Source organism: Primulina eburnea, chromosome 2 (genome assembly GCF_022965805.1).
Source record: "Primulina eburnea isolate SZY01 chromosome 2, ASM2296580v1, whole genome shotgun sequence".
In the NCBI taxonomy this organism is placed as follows: domain Eukaryota; kingdom Viridiplantae; phylum Streptophyta; class Magnoliopsida; order Lamiales; family Gesneriaceae; genus Primulina; species Primulina eburnea.
Window position 1 is genome coordinate 42,332,355 of NC_133102.1, and position 16,503 is coordinate 42,348,857.

The 16,503-nt window shown below is 37.0% G+C and overlaps 1 protein-coding gene and 2 pseudogenes across 1 annotated transcript; 1 reads left to right on the top strand and 2 right to left on the bottom strand.

The window, feature by feature from the left end:
* The first annotated feature begins 1,348 nt into the window (after positions 1 to 1,348).
* On the top strand, positions 1,349 to 5,797 carry LOC140823315 (RNA demethylase ALKBH10B-like). Its single transcript, XM_073184596.1, has 7 exons — positions 1,349 to 2,104; positions 3,771 to 3,901; positions 4,005 to 4,122; positions 4,456 to 4,566; positions 4,679 to 4,794; positions 4,890 to 5,044; positions 5,127 to 5,797. Exons 1-7 carry the CDS (start codon positions 1,579 to 1,581, stop codon positions 5,587 to 5,589), a joined length of 1,620 nt encoding a protein of 539 aa, XP_073040697.1. The 5' UTR covers positions 1,349 to 1,578; the 3' UTR covers positions 5,590 to 5,797.
* Positions 5,798 to 13,178: 7,381 nt separating this feature from the next.
* On the bottom strand, positions 13,179 to 13,931 carry LOC140823316 (uncharacterized; annotated as a pseudogene).
* Positions 13,932 to 14,921: 990 nt separating this feature from the next.
* On the bottom strand, positions 14,922 to 16,492 carry LOC140823318 (probable galacturonosyltransferase-like 4; annotated as a pseudogene).
* Between the last annotated feature and the right edge of the window lie 11 nt (positions 16,493 to 16,503).

Here is a 16,503-nt window from a genome sequence, read left to right on the forward strand (position 1 = left end):
GCAACAATTACACAATAAAAACTCGTTTTCTCTCTTTTTTCTGCTATAAAAAAAAAACTACATGTTATTGCCCCCAAACACTAAATAAAATTTCACGCATCTAAAACATCAGTCATAAAAACGTAGCTTAAATAATTTCCTCCTCGACATTTTTGTACCAAACATACATATATTCTGATCCCGAACCGTTAAATACAAACAACTTCTATTTTCTCATGTTAGTAAATGATGTAAATTTTATGTCTTACATAATTAATTAGACACCAATTATTTAATGTTTACAAAGAAACATAAAACATTGTATTGATAATAGAGTGGTCTCATGTGAGACCGTCGTTAAATACGAACAACTTCTATTTTCTCCTGTTAGTAAATGATGTAAATTTTATGTCTTACATAATTAATTTGACACCAATTATTTAATGTTTACAAAGAAACATAAAACATTGTATTGATAATAGAGTGGTCTCATGTGAGACCGTCTCACGGATCAAAATCTATGAGACGGGTCAACTCTACTCATATTCACAATAAAAATTAATACTCTTAGCATAAAAAGTAATATTTTTTAATGGATGACCCAAATAATAGATCTGTTTCACAAATACGATCCGTGAGACCGTCTCACACAAATTTTTACTTTGCTAATATATGTTGTTTTGGATTGACCAACGGTAAGACAATTATAAAGATATTAATTTTTTTCATTTGAGATTCGGAAAAGATTATCAGTTACTCATGTAGAATATTTGACCGTAGGCATACGGAAATGTAAGTTATTCAAATCTAAAAATTGGAAATTATTTTTGTACACTCAATTCTAACATATCTAATCATCGATTTTTGGTCTCGACGTTTCGATATTTTTAGGATCTCTCTTATAATGCCAATAACAGTCATTTTTAATCAAACACGTCATCAAAATGAATGAATATGATAACACAACACATCCAAGAAAAAATAATGTTAAAGATAAAGTCAAGATATCGTACAACGATATTTACAACAATTAAATCGTGAGATTTTATAATAAATTTATTATAAGATATTGATAAATAGAATTTTTATATTGAATTTTTTGTATTATAAAAATTATTATAGAAATTTAATTGTATATATAACATTACTCTCCGACAAAATACAAAAATATGAAACTATCAATTTGAAGTAATTGAATTAGAAAGTACACAATAATTTTTTTTTATTGTATTAACATATGACGTGGACATAGAGAAATACAATGGGACGAGTCCTAAAAAATTGACACGTCATCATGTGTTTCCCCACCCGGTACGGACTATTCCACCACTCTTCTTCCGCACGCATATAAAACAACATAAACCCTTCACACCTCCAACGATTTTTTTCGCTCTCTAAATTTCAAGAATCTCATTTTGCTCTTCTTTTTTTATTTTTTATTTTATTTTTGTCAACAATTTCCTGTGATCCCACAAAATTTTACCGAGATTTAGGCACATCTATGTAACCAACTTTTTCACTCTGAAGATCCAAAATCATAGTATTCACTGAAACTTCTAGATTGATTCACGCACCTCAGACAATCTACGCTGCATCCAGATGCCGCCGGTGGCAGCCGTTTCAGCTCAGGGTGATAGGATTCAGATGAATCCGATGATGGCTCCAGCGGTTGTGCAGCAGCCGCCGCTGCCAGGGGTGATGATGACGGCCGTGTCGGAGACGTTTGCCAAGGATGCTATCATCTCGTGGTTCCGTGGGGAGTTTGCGGCGGCGAATGCTATCATCGATACGCTCTGCAGCCACCTGACGCAGCTGGAGAGTGGCGGGGCAGCCGAGTACCAGTCGGTTTTCGCGGCTATACACAGGCGGAGGATGAACTGGATCCCGATCCTCCACAGGCAGAAGTATTTCTCCATCGCGGATATCCCGATGGAGCTCAATAAAGTGGCCGCGAAGAAGATAGAGGAGAGGAACGTCGCATGTACGGAATCGTGTGATGAGAAAGTGAAGAACCAGGAAAGCCCGGCCGAGGAATCGGCGGGCATCATTGAGGATGACGGCGGTGAAGCGGCGCGTGAGGAATCCGAGATGGATGAATCGCCTGAAAGTGAGATCACTGATACAGGTAAGTCCACTAAGCCTCGATCTGTCCATTGCATCATCACAATTCAAACCAATTGGATCATCATTTTTTTCCCAATTATTTATGTTTTATTTAACGTTGGATTCGGGGGAAAAATGATTGATTATATAAATTCTGTTACTGTTCAGCAAGCAGCAGACTTTTTCCTGAATAATCCAGAATATTTAATTTGAAAAACAAAAATATTTGGTAATGTGATAATAAATTGAACGTATATCATTTCACTATTTATATAAAATTTAAAAATTATATTTTTTTTATAATTTCCGAGTATTTTATGGGCGATTTGAGAAAATCGAGATGCGCAAAGAAAAGTAATCGAAAAGTTTGTTGGCCAACGAGTCCAAAGTTAGTTTCGGGAACCGCAAAAAATCTGAATCCTTAATAATTGTGAGCAGAATAGAGCCACAAGAATTTCTAAGAAAGAAAATTTCTCAAATAACATTTAAATTTTATTATTTAGGACGCCATTAATGGAGCAAGGTCCTTGATCTGTGGCCCGGGCACCGGTAAGATGGCTCTACAAAGAATTTGAATAAAAAATTCTTTTGGTGGGCGGCCGTTGGTCTGGACCGTCGGATCTTTTATTGGACGTCGTGGCTGCCTCCAGTTGGCTTTTCTTTGGCTGCTGTTGGCCCACTGGTCCATTTTGTCTCTCTCTTCAATGGGATATTCGGATTCCCGATATGGGTTCTTCTCCTTGTTTCCACAAGCCATTCGGAGTTCCCAACTCGTTTGACTTCACCGAGTTGCCTCGCCGAACCGGGTTTCTGGTGACTCAATTCTTGGGAGAATTTGGCCAAAATCTATACATGGATTTCAATTTTGAAAATGACCACCCTTTTTTTGATAATCAAGGGTTGCAAGGGAAAATACATGCATATATAGTTTAATGGTTTTTAGACATGTTACTTTTTGGAACAAAAAAGGGAGAGTTGCAATATATGAAAAAAAATCTTGAGGTGAATCAAAAAGTAAAACTCCTGTATAAAAATTACAGTCCCTTTTGATCGAGATTCTTGATCCGATATAGACTCTGTGCACCATTTAGATACTATTCCACTATATGTTCTTGCTATATATACGGAATACGGTGTACGAACGATGCTTTTTCATTTTTGTCATGGTCTGTAGTGGGCTTGGTACAGCAAATTAATATCACGGTATCTCTCACTTTCCTTTTTCCCCACACCTGTGCCCAGTGCAACGAATTGAGACATAAATCTTGGAAAAACAAATGATCAACCTTGGGAGTAGCTATGTTTATTATCAAAAGCTGAGAATGTTCAGCATGATAGTGGAAGTGAAACGATTCTAGAGTACAATATGACTTTTTAGGAGATTTAACCCGATATTGAGAAAAGTTCTTGAATTTAAACATTTAAAGTATAGAGAAAAGAAACTCAGGGAGGAGAAAACAAGAAAACAGACAGAGGCTTTAGCCATACGTTGTTAATCCCGAGAGAAAGTACAGGTCCTTTAGATGATAGCTGGCTTGCCTTGTTTTAGTGACTCTTCATTGAATATATTCTTTCGTTGCATTGATTATTGCGCAAGAAGGTTGTAATAATTTATTTAATGCATTTATCTTTCTTAGATCTGTTCTGGGATGATTCCAAAATTCGTTATTTATTATGATGGACCACAGGATCTCAAGAAGTGCAGCCATCTCTTGAACATGTTGATATATGTTCCAACCATGAAGAGTGTGATGCACGTTGTGCTCAGATCAAGATGACGAAGGGTTTCATCGCAAAGGAGCCAGTTAAAGGGCATATGGTGAGTCCGTTTCTTTGTTAATCTCTTAGTTTTGTTGTGCAGAAGATTTGATTTCATGATTAATGTCTATATAACGTGTTATTAACTATAAATTCTAATGCAGGTGAATGTTGTTCGAGGTCTTAAGTTGTATGAAGACGTATTCACTGATGTGGAGCTCTCTAAATTGAATAACTTAGTGAATGCACTTCGAATCGCTGGTCAGAATGGTGAACTGTCAGGTGGATCCTGTGATCCATGATGCTTATGTAGTTAGACTAGTTGTTTCGATTTGGACCGGAAGTTTTGAGGTTGTGACCAGGTTTGGGGATTCATTTTGCTCGAGACTAAATATACGATTTGCTGCTAAAACTGTTTTGCCAATGACAAAATATGGTATACTGATTAAAATTATTCAACCAAGAATTCCAACATGTTCTCAAATTTACAAACTGATTTTCTGGTGCTTATTTTTTTCCATTCGATATGGTACTATGAGTCTTATGCAAAAGTTGATCCTCTGGATTCCATTCTACCGCAGCAAAGCTCTGATCTATTGCTGAATATGCTTTCAGATGAGACATTTGTTCTATACAATCAGCATGTGAAAGGAAACAAGAGGGAGTTGATTCAGCTAGGCGTACCCATTTTCGGGAAGATAAACAATGATTCAATGACCCAAAAGAGTACGTAGTTTGTTTTGCCACTATTGATTCGCTTTCTTGATATCTTTTTTCTTTGCAACAGTGATTACCTGCTAGTAATTTTGATGTTTCATTCTTTTAATTGTGTTAACAGACTATGTCGAGCCAATCCCAACTCTTCTCCAAGGTGTCATTGAGCACTTGATTCAATGGCATCTAATTCCAGAACACAGGAAACCAAACAGCTGCATTATTAACTTCTTTGATGAAGTATATGTATTTCAAATTTGTATCATTTATGTCTATTTCTCTAGTTCCATGCCTTGTGTATAGTATTAACAAGGGTTTTTATTTTTTTGTATCAGGGCGAATATTCTCAGCCTTTTCTTAAACCACCTCATTTGGACCAACCACTTTCTACACTCCTCCTCTCCGAATCAACAATGGCATTCGGCCGCACACTAGTTAACGATGGTGAAGGAAATTATAGAGGGCCACTCATGCTTTCTCTGAAGGAAGGGTGTGTGTTGAACTTAATCGTTCCCCCCCTCCCACCTGATTTTATGGATGATAAGGTGTTTAATTCCAAGCATGTTGTGCAGGTCTCTTTTAGTTATGAGAGGGAACAGCTCAGACACAGCAAGGCATGTTATGTGCGCCTCGCTTAACAAGAGGGTGACCATCACTTTCTTCAGAGTTCGAGCAGAGACCCAAAACAATATACCTGCAGAAAGCCCTTTAAACAAAGCCATGACTTTGTGGCAACCTGGTGCCCCAAATCCAAATGCTACACTCACTGGCTACGAACCGATGACTATGATCCCAAAATGGAGTCTCATGCGCTCCCCTTTGGTCATGTTAGCCCCTGTGCGTCCAATGGTTGTGAGCCCTAAAAGAGTTCCAGGTGGTGGCACTGGGGTGTTCTTGCCCTGGACTGTTGGTTCGCGAAAGCCCGCAAAGCATCTTCCTCCACGTGCTCAAAGAGGACGGTTTCTTTCTTTACGTTCCTCGGTTGAAACACGTAAAGAAGAGACAAATTCTGATTCAGGGCTCAACAATTCATAATATTTATACGTGTGATTTCCAAGTAATTTTGGTGATGCTCTCATGTCAAAAGAAGTTCTCAATGCTGATTAAAGTTGTGCATTTTCTCCTTTTTCTAATCTGCCAGGTTTTTAGAGGTTAAATTGAGTGTCAGTGAGTCCTGTGAAAGGCTTTGTATCCACTCTCGTTTTCGGATCTGAGTTACTTTTTAGAGCATGGTTCTCTTTTCTGTTCAGGAAGAAGAATATTTCCAACTGATGTGTTTCATTGACCCCATTTTTTCAAATTGTGTGATTCTTGGTGAAACCACCGTCAAAAAACACAATTTAAACACAAGAACTGCCGCATTGGACTTTTTGTTATTTTCACAATTTGAGAGCTTTGAATACTGAAACTTCGCGAACGATTAACAGTTACAACAAAGGCTTTAGGATACAAGTATGATCAATATAATAGAACCACGACTCAACGAGACACATAAAAATAAGTAGCAGAGACTAGAGAGACTAATTAGCATCAAGACAGAAAAAAAAAAAGGAAAATTGCATCAGTTTGATTCCAATTGTTGAGTTCGAGCTACCCTCATGGCATTCTTGTGGTAGATTCAATTGTCCATTTTTTTTGTCATGTGGGGTCGACGTAAACAGGTATGAACCGCACTTGACCCAAAAAAATTAGGCCATGGGATCTACCTTGACTTACATGGGTCTTTTTTTTACGTCTCTTAACTTTCCAAACCCCGCAGCTATTTCTTGAATTAACGAAGTACAAGGTTTTGCAATCAAGCTTTCGCAGGCTCATCATCATCCTCAATATCCCAACTCAAGTCATCATCATCTACTGCATGCAGAACTTATAAACTTCCTTAGTTCAGCCCTATTCGTGGTGTCGCCATCAACAACTGAAATTTTCTTCTCGTCACCACTTCCAACATCCTCAATCACATCCCACTCCTAGACCTTCTCATTCAACTTTGCCGATGCATCACTTTTCTTCAAAGATTCACCTTTCTCCTCAAGATCCATCTTTTCATCCAATGGCAACACTATATCATCATAGTTCTTCAGACCACTTTCCTCCATCGTCATCCGGTCTTTACTTCAACATCTTCGGACCTCGTTTTTCGACAGAAAATAACTTGTCATTGATCTTACTACTAGACTCCATGATGTTTTTCTTATCAACAACATCATGTGATTTACTGCTAGAACCCTCTTGTTTTGCAAGATGGTTCAAAGTTCTATCTTCGGATCCTAAAGTCACTGATCCTTCCACTTTTACTCCGGTCTTTTGTTGAATCCTTCTATCACCATTATCATCATCACCTACATCCCAAGATCATTCTTCCTCATCGGGATTTTCCCTTTTCGGCTCTTCACATGGTTCGTCGGAACGGTTGCGGTGCTTGGAATGACAACTACCGTTCCAGTTCCAATGTTATGCTGCGGAACGGTTGCGGAACACTTGTATAAAAAAATTAATAAATTCTAAAAATTGATAAAAAAATTTAAATATAAATATACAAGACATTATACTAAAAACCACAACTACTGCCACATTTTTCATATCGTTTCTGCACTTCAATTTCCTATTTGGCTCAAGATCAACTTTCTATTCTACACATTCATTTCTATAATCATCAATAACTATGAAATATAATACCAATAACATAACCATTCTCATAAGATAACCATAAACAATAACCATTTACATATCTTACCGTAACAAAACATGAATATCCCATAACCATATTTTTTAAACACCACACCATAGAATACATCATAGACAATAACATGATAAAAGGTTGAGATATTACAGATTAGCTTGCAAATCCAAATGAAAAAACAATCCGCAAATAAAATGATGCATCACCAACTCGGCAAAAGGCGATCAATGAGAAGATTTTTAAAAATTTTATGTTATACCGAAAGAAACTTTTTTTTTAAAGCAGATACTGAAAGAAACTTGAAGAAGAGGGAAGAATGGGGAAAAAATCACCTTGTTCATACAGCTCACACAACACAATTATTGTACGATTACACAGATTATTAGTTTTATAAATTGAAAACTTTCTTTATTTTATATTATATTTTTTGGCTTCATTTGTTTATTATTTACATCACAAATTTACTTCTGAATCGGATGATCTTTTGTCTTTTTTTATGTAGTGCAATCAGCGTCATGTCTCACTTCATCTTTCCAACTCACCACTTCAATCATCTTCTTCTCCATTAACAAAAACAAAACTCATGTCTATGTGAAAGTTGAAAATTCGGATTTCCCATTCCGCTCGGCCGTTCCGTTCTGCATCGCCGCTAAAAAGTCGAAGAACAGCGCTACAAAAAAATCACCGATTTTCCCTGGAACTTTGGAACGGCGGTCACCATTCCCGTTCCGTTCCGGCCGCGTCACGGCCGTTTCGGCGAACCATGGCTCTTCATAAGATTAGCTCTCATTCTATCTTGCTGCTCGAGCTTATGTACTCTGTAAAAGTATCTATACCAAAATGTTTCGGGATCCACCACCCCAGAAGGCGGACCTATACTTTGGCTGGGTTAGGCTTCAGCCCCATTTAATTTTTTTTTTTCCAGAAAAATAGGTATGTTTTATTTTAAAAATTTTGTTGACTAGCCACAATTTGTTTTCTCTCTCCTGTTCACTTGTCTGCTCCAGCTTCATTATTCTCCCTCAAGCCATCACAATTTTCGTTACTTGAAATGACAGTCACTTCACCATCGGTCGCCGGTTTTCAAAATCGATTATAGATTCGGAAAACCCACGACATAATCTTTCTTTTAATACCACATTTTGAAAGTTTCTTTGTCGTCTTGAAATCGACCGTCGCCCATCGGCCGTCTTTTTCACTGGAAATCGTGAGGAATCTTAGTGTTAAACTTACTACAAATTTTTCTTGTTGTTTTAATTTCAAATTTCGAATTTAAAGGTAATTTCATATTTTAGTGCTTCATTATTTGGGTATTTTGGTTCTTTTGAATACCGATAATTGATATATGTTAAATTGTTGATTCAAGGCACTATATTTGAGCCGATTGGAGGTATTGATAATTTTTCGAAATTTATTTTAGCATTATTTCGAATTTCCAGAGTTTATATTGGGGATTTTTTGATTTTTAGTGTTGATTATTTATTATTTGGATGTTTAGATGCTATAGAAAATATAAATGCAAATTTGTGTAATTTTTGAAAAATTCAGAATTATGTAAATGAGATTTTCGATCTTATAAGGCTGTAAAAATTTTATATTTCAATGTATTATGCCTTAGGATAGTCAAATGTTAACTTCGGGAATTGTTTTGGAATAATTGTAGACCGAGCGCTTGCCGCTTTACCAAAAGCTATTGTTGGTGGTAATGGTGCTACTCAAATCTTTTAAACCGCGCAGCAGCTCAAGCACCACAGTTTGATCGCTCTACCAAGCAAGGACAATTATTGCACCCAACAATCTCCCTCCCAATAATTGCACTCCTTGCAATCAATGTGAATCGAACCCGTGACCTTGGCTCTGATACCAATTATAAAACCGATCGCTTTGTCGCTTTACCAAAAACTATAGTTGGTGATAATGGTGCAACTCAAAACTTTTAAACTACACATCAGGTCAAGCACCACGATTCGATCGCTCTACCAAGCAATGACAATTATTGCACCCAACACTAATTATAATTGTTCAAGGTTTATTGGATTAAAGTAACAATTATTTAGTGTCAATAATGTTGATTTGATTCACTTAGCCATAATAAATTAAATTAAAGTGATATTTCATGGTGTAGACGACAGTAAGAAGAAAAAAAAACTCAAGAATGAAGAAAAGAAAAACTATCGACTCATTTTTAAAACAAAAAGAGCAGATATCGGCAAGTAAGGAGCATTCTCCATTCAATCTTGACGTCTCATATTCTAAACCCCAGATTCGACGACTATCCTCACTGTACCAAGACGAGTCTTTTCAGTGTGCTTATGTCCTCACTCACACGCACACTAAGAAACTTCCCAGGGGTCACCTCCCAAAATTGCCCCAAGTCAAGCACGCTTAACTTTAGAGTTCTTATTTGATGAGCTATCAAAAAGAAGATGCATCTTCTTGATATGAGTAGTACATATCAAATCTTTTAAACCCTCTTCAACTGTACAGTCCATTACATTGAACAGTCTCGGAATCCCTCTCATTCCGGTGTGGATCGGTTCATTCATGTTCCCCCCACCTAGAAACCTGTCAGGAGCCGCTCATTGTCCGTGCAACCTCATGGCACCGGCGATCACATCCTGCCCTCTTCGGCTCCGGGCCTCACATGCCCACCAGTTTCCGCCTGGTTCGTCCCCGAACCACACCGTACTAAGAGAGGTCGGTTCTGATATCAACTGTAACGCCCTAGATTCGACAACTGTCCTCACTGTACCAAGACGAGTCTTTTCAGCGTGCTTATGTCCTCACTCACACGCACCCTAGGAAATTTCCCAGGGGGTCACCCATCCCAAAATTGCCCAAAGTCAAGCACGCTTAACTTTAGAGTTCTTATGTGATGAGCTACCCAAAAGAAGATGCACCTTTTTTATATGAGTAGTAAATATCAAAATCCCTCTCATTCCGGTGTGGGATCAGTTCATTCATGTTCCCTCCACCTAGAATCCTGCCAGGAGCCGCTCATTGTCCGTGCAACCTCATGGCACCGATGATCACCCCCTGCCCTCTTCGGCCCCGGGCCTCACATGCCCACCAGCTTCCGCTTGGTTCGTCCCCGAACCACACCGTACTAAGAGAGGTCGGTTCTGATATCAACTGTAACGCCACAGATTCGACGACTGTCCTCACTGTACCAAGACGAGTCTTTTCAGCGTGCTTATGTCCTCACTCACACGCACCCTAGGAAACTTCTCACGGAGTCACCCATCCCAAAATTTCCCCAAGTCAAACACGCTTAACTTTAGAGTTCTTATGTGATGAGCTACCAAAAAGAAGATGCACCTTCTTGATATGAATATTAAATATCAAATCTTTTAAGCCATCTTCAACTGTACAGTCCATTACATTGAACAGTCTCGGAATCCCTCTCATTCTGGTGTTGGATCGGTTCATTCATGTTCCCTCCATCTAGAAGCCTGCCAAGACCCGCTCATTTTCTGTGCAACCTCATGGCACCGGCGATCACCCCCTGCCCTCTTCGGCCCCAGGCCTCACACATATCCTAGTGATCAACAACTTAACAAATCTCCCAGAATTGATGTTGATGTGAGTTCTTGAACCTGGTCCGACATTACGTACTCCGATATGGAATATCCTGTTAATCAAATGGATGAAATTAGACGAGCTTATACCAAGATCGGGCCATATGAACCAATTAAGAATGAGTATCCACGACCAAATTTGGAAGTCAAAATCGAAAGTCACTGGTTTAAAAAAAAATTACTTAGGTTAGAGCACTCTCCTTCGAAAGATGCTGCATTTTGTTTTCCGTGCTTCTTGTTTGAACATAAGCATTCTCACGATCCTACATTTATAATGGATGGATTCAAATATTACAAGCGAGTTAATTATGGTGATAGATACGCATTTTTGATGCATATAGGATGCAATACTTCACCACATAACATTGTTGTGGAATATCTGATAATTTGATGAATGTACCTCGTCGTATTGACATGGTGATAGATGCACAATCTTTAGAAGAACAGATCGCGACTTACAACAACTATATAAAGCATTTGATGGCTCACTTTGCAAGCATGTGCATTTAGAGGGCACGATGAATCTCCATCTTCTAATAATCGGGTAAATTTTATCGAGATGATAAATTTTATAGGAAAATGAATAAGAGTATTGGGGACATCATCTTAGAGAAAACTCCAAACAATGCAAAGTATACTTCACCTGATATTTAGAAAGATGTCTTGAATATCATTCCAACCAAGTGAGAGCCTCGTAAAGGAATTGGGATGCAAAATTCTGCGTTCTAGTTGATGAAGCCAGAGATGCATCTAACAAGAAGCAAATGGCTATTGTATTAAAATTTGTGAATACTGAAGGCTTTTTTACGAGAGCGGTTCTTTGCCATTGTACACGTGACGTATATAACTGCTGCAACACTTAAGAAAGAAATATCTGATGCACTTAAGAAAGAAATATCAGAGAGCAATATACGCGGTTCTTGGAATGGATTGCAGGCTCTTTTCTTGAAATATTGCTCGTGTGCATATTATGTACATTGTTTTGCTTATCGGCTTCAACTAGCATTAACTGCAGCTGCTGAAAAAGAGGTATCCATTTGGTTATTCTTTTCAAAATTAAATTCCATTTGTAATCTCATCAATGCATCTCTTAAACGTAACGGTGAGTTACATTCTACTCAAAGAATTCAAGTTGCGCATAAGGTAGCTACTAGTCAACGTGATACAGGTAGAGGATGTAATTAAATTGGAAATTTATTACGACCTAGAAAGACTCGTTGCAGTTCTAATTTCGACTCACTTTGTAGCATGATTGATAAGTATAGCTCCGTGATTACTGTGTGAGAAAATATGGTGAATGATGGAGTTTCTAATTCCATTCGTGGTGAAGCTAGTGGTGCATTGATTGCAATGAAGTTTTTTGATTTCATATTCATATTACACTCGATGCATAAGATAATGAGGATAACAAATCTGCTTTGTCGAGCATTGAAAAATAAATCTCTAAATATTTTAAGGGCAATGGATTATGTTTCAACGACTAAAACTTTGCTTCGTACTTTGAGAAAAGAATGATTTGATCTCCTATTTAGTTATGTGAAAGAAGTTTGTGTCGAGTCTGACATTGAGATACCTCACATGGAAGCTCGTTATAAATCTGGTACATGTCATTCTTGTCAATAAAATGATTTAATCACAGTTGAGCACCACTATCGATTTAATGTATTTACAGCTGCAATAGATTTTCAAGTTGAATAACTTAATAATAGATTCAAGGATGAGGCAGTTGAACTTCTTAAATTTAGTTGTGCTTTGAAACCTTAAGAAAACTTTAAGCTTCTTAATGTTGATCATATCTATAGACTTACTTAGAAATTCTATTATCTTGGTTTCGATTCACAAGATTTGCATAACTTGAGATTGCAATTGGATCACTATAAACTTGATGTTACAGGCCATGAAAGATTTCAGAAATTATCAACTATTTCTGAATTATGTCGAAGATTAATCGAGACAAATAAGTCAAGAACATACGATTTGATTGACAAGTAATTTATACATTTTTATCTACATCGTTTACTTATTTATCGAATCTGATATATTTATTTAATTGACAAGTTGATTCATTTTGTTTTAACTCTCCTCGTTTCTACAACAATAACAGAACGAGCATTTTCAGCAATGAAACTTGTTAAAACATCTCTTCGTAACAAGATGAAAGCAAAGTTCTTCGAAGATTCTATAGTAATCTACATCGAGCGAGATTTGATTGAAAAAAATGATAACGGTATATTAATTAATGAGTTTTATTTTAAGAAGAATCGAAGAGCACAACATCAGAAGTGTTTCAGCTCCATGTTTTTTAAAGTAATAAATATTAAATATTTTTATTTTATGTTTTCACGAAGTTAATGTTTACATTTTTTAAAATTTTTAGTTAATTATTTATTTTATTAAATACAATATGAGACAGAACTATCCCGTGTAATTTTGAATCACGGCTCCGAACTTTGCCAGGAACGACCACCTTTTTGTATACACCCTCCAAAGCTCCATTACCCCCTATTATTAATTTATCGATTTCGCCCTTCTTATTCCCCAAGTCAAACCTTAACTTGCACTCATTGTACTCGTCCGCACCATCTGGTTCTTGGCAAAAGGTATTCGAATCATTCTGGATCAGACTCAGCTGTGATTCAAACCAGTTGTAACGACCCCCCGAATCCAAGCTCTGCTTTGTATCTAGCGCTTCAGATTCCCCATCCGATGCAAAATCTATACTTTCTTTTGGAACAATCTCGCCCGTTGATTTTATTACTTCATCAGCTGACAGACTCCAGCGAGCCATCAGCGGCAGAGGCGCCAGCTTCAAGAGAAGCTGGTAGTCCCTTCACAGCTCGGCTTGCAATTTCACGGAGATTATCGGTTTCATTTCTGAGACCAGGACCAAATTCCTTGAGATCTCTGCGATAAGTCTCGAGCAATTATTCAGATCGAGCCTCGAAGTTCTTGATCAAGCCCCCGAAACTCCAGCCACCAGAAGTATCATCAGTTCCTGGATTCGGGTTCGGATGATCTTGATCAGGTTTGAGAGACACCGGATTGTCTGATAATACGGATTTGAAGAAATTCATGGATTACAAGTTTTACAGTCCCACACCACTTCGATGACAACAAAAATATAAGACAAAACTTGTGATACAGTTTCACGGATTGTATTTTGTGAGGCAAATATTTTATTTGGGTTATCCATGAAAAAATAATAACATTTTATTATGAATATCGATAGGTTTGGTCCGTCTCATAGATAAAGATTCGTGAAATCGTCTCACAAAAAACCTACTCGACAGACAATGAGAGAGGAGGATTGGTCTTTGGTTGTCTACCTATTTCAAGTCTTTCCTTCCTTCAAATGATGCAATAAATTTTGTTTTCTATGTTGAATTTCACACAAAATTTTTATGAGATTGTTTCGAATATCAATTTTATGAAATGAACATCTAATTCGACTTGATCTATAAAAAATTATTATTTTTTAAATCAAAAATATTATTTTTGTAAATATGAACTAATTAATCCGTATCACAAATATAAATTCATGAGACTGTCTCACACAAAATTACATTTATTTCTAAATGTTTAATGAATTTAGCAATGGCAAAAGAATAAATAAATAATTTGATATCATATTTTGATCAGACAACTTCAAATTTTATATAAGATAACGTTTAAATTTGGGTTAAATATATGCGACACATATAATAATACTCTATATTTTAATACACCATATTAAGTCGATATTAGATCGACATCACATATCTTAATTTTAAATTCAAATGTTGTCTCCTTTTCTCCCTCAAGGGCAACCGACCAAAAACAAATGAAAATTACAAAAAATAAACAATGGCTCCTGTCTTTTTTCAAAGATTATAAGAAAAAGAAAGAATTTACACAATTTTTAAAATATATACATATTTTTAAATAATTTCAAAATTATTTTTTCGATTTTACGGTAAAATGATGTGAATTAAAGATATTGTTTTTTGATAAAATAATATATTTGATTAGTTTTGAAGAAAAAAAACTATTTTGTTCTTATAAGTCAAATCTCATGAAATTTTTTCGTTTTTGTTACGATTTCATTTAGTTATCTCAAATTTCAGTCAATCCCACCAAATATCAATATTGTTTCAAAATTCTATGATACGAATCGGGCAATCTTCACTTTTCAGACAAATGCTTAGGCGAGCGATAAAGATCATAGACCCCACAAATTATCAACATTGTATGTTTTCTTGAATTAAGCATCAACCATGGCTTCCCCTTTACACTCCAACGAGGCAAACTAATCGGACCGGTCAGCAATCTCTTGCATTTCCCGTCAATATCATCACCGCCTTTAGCCGATTCCATCGATGATCAACCGGCTCGATATTTCCCACCAAAACCAGCAAGAAAGGAGGCAAAGAACCTAAGCGATGAATCCTCTTCTATTTCTGCACACCCTCAACTTTCTGTGTATAGTTTCCCAGCACTCTCCATTTCTCTACATCCACAATCATCAGTCATCACCCCCCATGTTGAAATAGCATGGATTTCGGCCCTCAAACGTGCTTGATAACTCATGGTTTGACAAGAAAACCTCAGTGAAGTAATTCACCAAGTTGGCAGGGAAGTATTCATGTGCAGCCAGGACTTCACCCTTCAAATCCACGCCCCAAAGCTTGGAAACTTCATCTACCATCACAAGATCGAAATCGAGATAGATTTACCTTCTTAACTTCCCATAGCAATATGTCCGCTAGATAGGTTCTTGCATAGTTTAGAGGCTGGTCTAAAGCATGCCGAATAGACTTCGAAATTAACCCACGTACTCTTTTGGTTTCAAAATGGTAAAACTTTGAAGTTGAGATAAGGGAAGATGGAGTTGATGCTGGATAAAACTCAGAGTTCGTTCCTCACCCAAAACAAATGGAAAACAACATTTTCCGGGCATATCGAATGTTAGAGAATAGAAAGAACAACCTCCATTATGCCTCAGAGATAGTTTGAATCAAGGGTCTTGGCTATATTAACATTGATGGTGTATAATGCCCACCTCAGAAATGGAGGAGGAAGAGTAGGTTTCTCCATTGTGAAAGGCAGGGGCTTCCCTAAATGCCGGAGGGATACCTGGACTTTTAGGGTGGTGGGATGGCGGAAGAGGAGGAGAATCAGGAGGCATCCAAGCAACGGAGAGAAGGTCCAGAAGATCATCCTACCGCGGTTAATTGGAAAATTAGAAGAAAAAAATTTGCAGCCATTGGAAGGGTGGCAAGAGAAGGTTTAGAAATGATGAAATCGTAAGGAGAGGCTATCGAGAGGGAGGAGATGATACTTGGGAATCTATGCATGCGATCATTCTCTCCATATATATGTTTGGTTGCTCTGCTTACATCGTTTGTTAGCTGCTTGTATCATGTTAATGGAATCATACAAAGAAAGATTTTAGTTTAAAGATTTAGTTGCATCATTTTTCCAACTTTTCTTACATATTGGCTTCTATAATTGGCATGATAATATATTTATGGAAATTAGTTTCACGAGAACAACTGTTAGCATTAAATAATTATTTTCTATTTTCCTGTTTTTGAATCATAATGATGAGAAATGTAAATAAGGGGGATGAAAATACAAAACATGACAATTTATAGGATAAATTTGATAATTTTCCCTCAAGCTATATAGACTGGTCACATTTTACAATGCCCT

What these genes read in the sequence shown, in the direction of transcription:
- LOC140823315 (XM_073184596.1), top strand. Translation starts at nt 1,579, where the DNA reads ATGCCGCCGGTGGCAGCCGTTTCAGCTCAGGGTGATAGGATTCAGATG. An exon ending in AGCCAGTTAAAGGGCATATG is followed by an intron (nt 3,902 to 4,004) that starts GTGAGTCCGTTT and finishes ATTCTAATGCAG; the next exon opens with GTGAATGTTGTTCGAGGTCT. An exon ending in ATGCTTTCTCTGAAGGAAGG is followed by an intron (nt 5,045 to 5,126) that starts GTGTGTGTTGAA and finishes CATGTTGTGCAG; the next exon opens with GTCTCTTTTAGTTATGAGAG.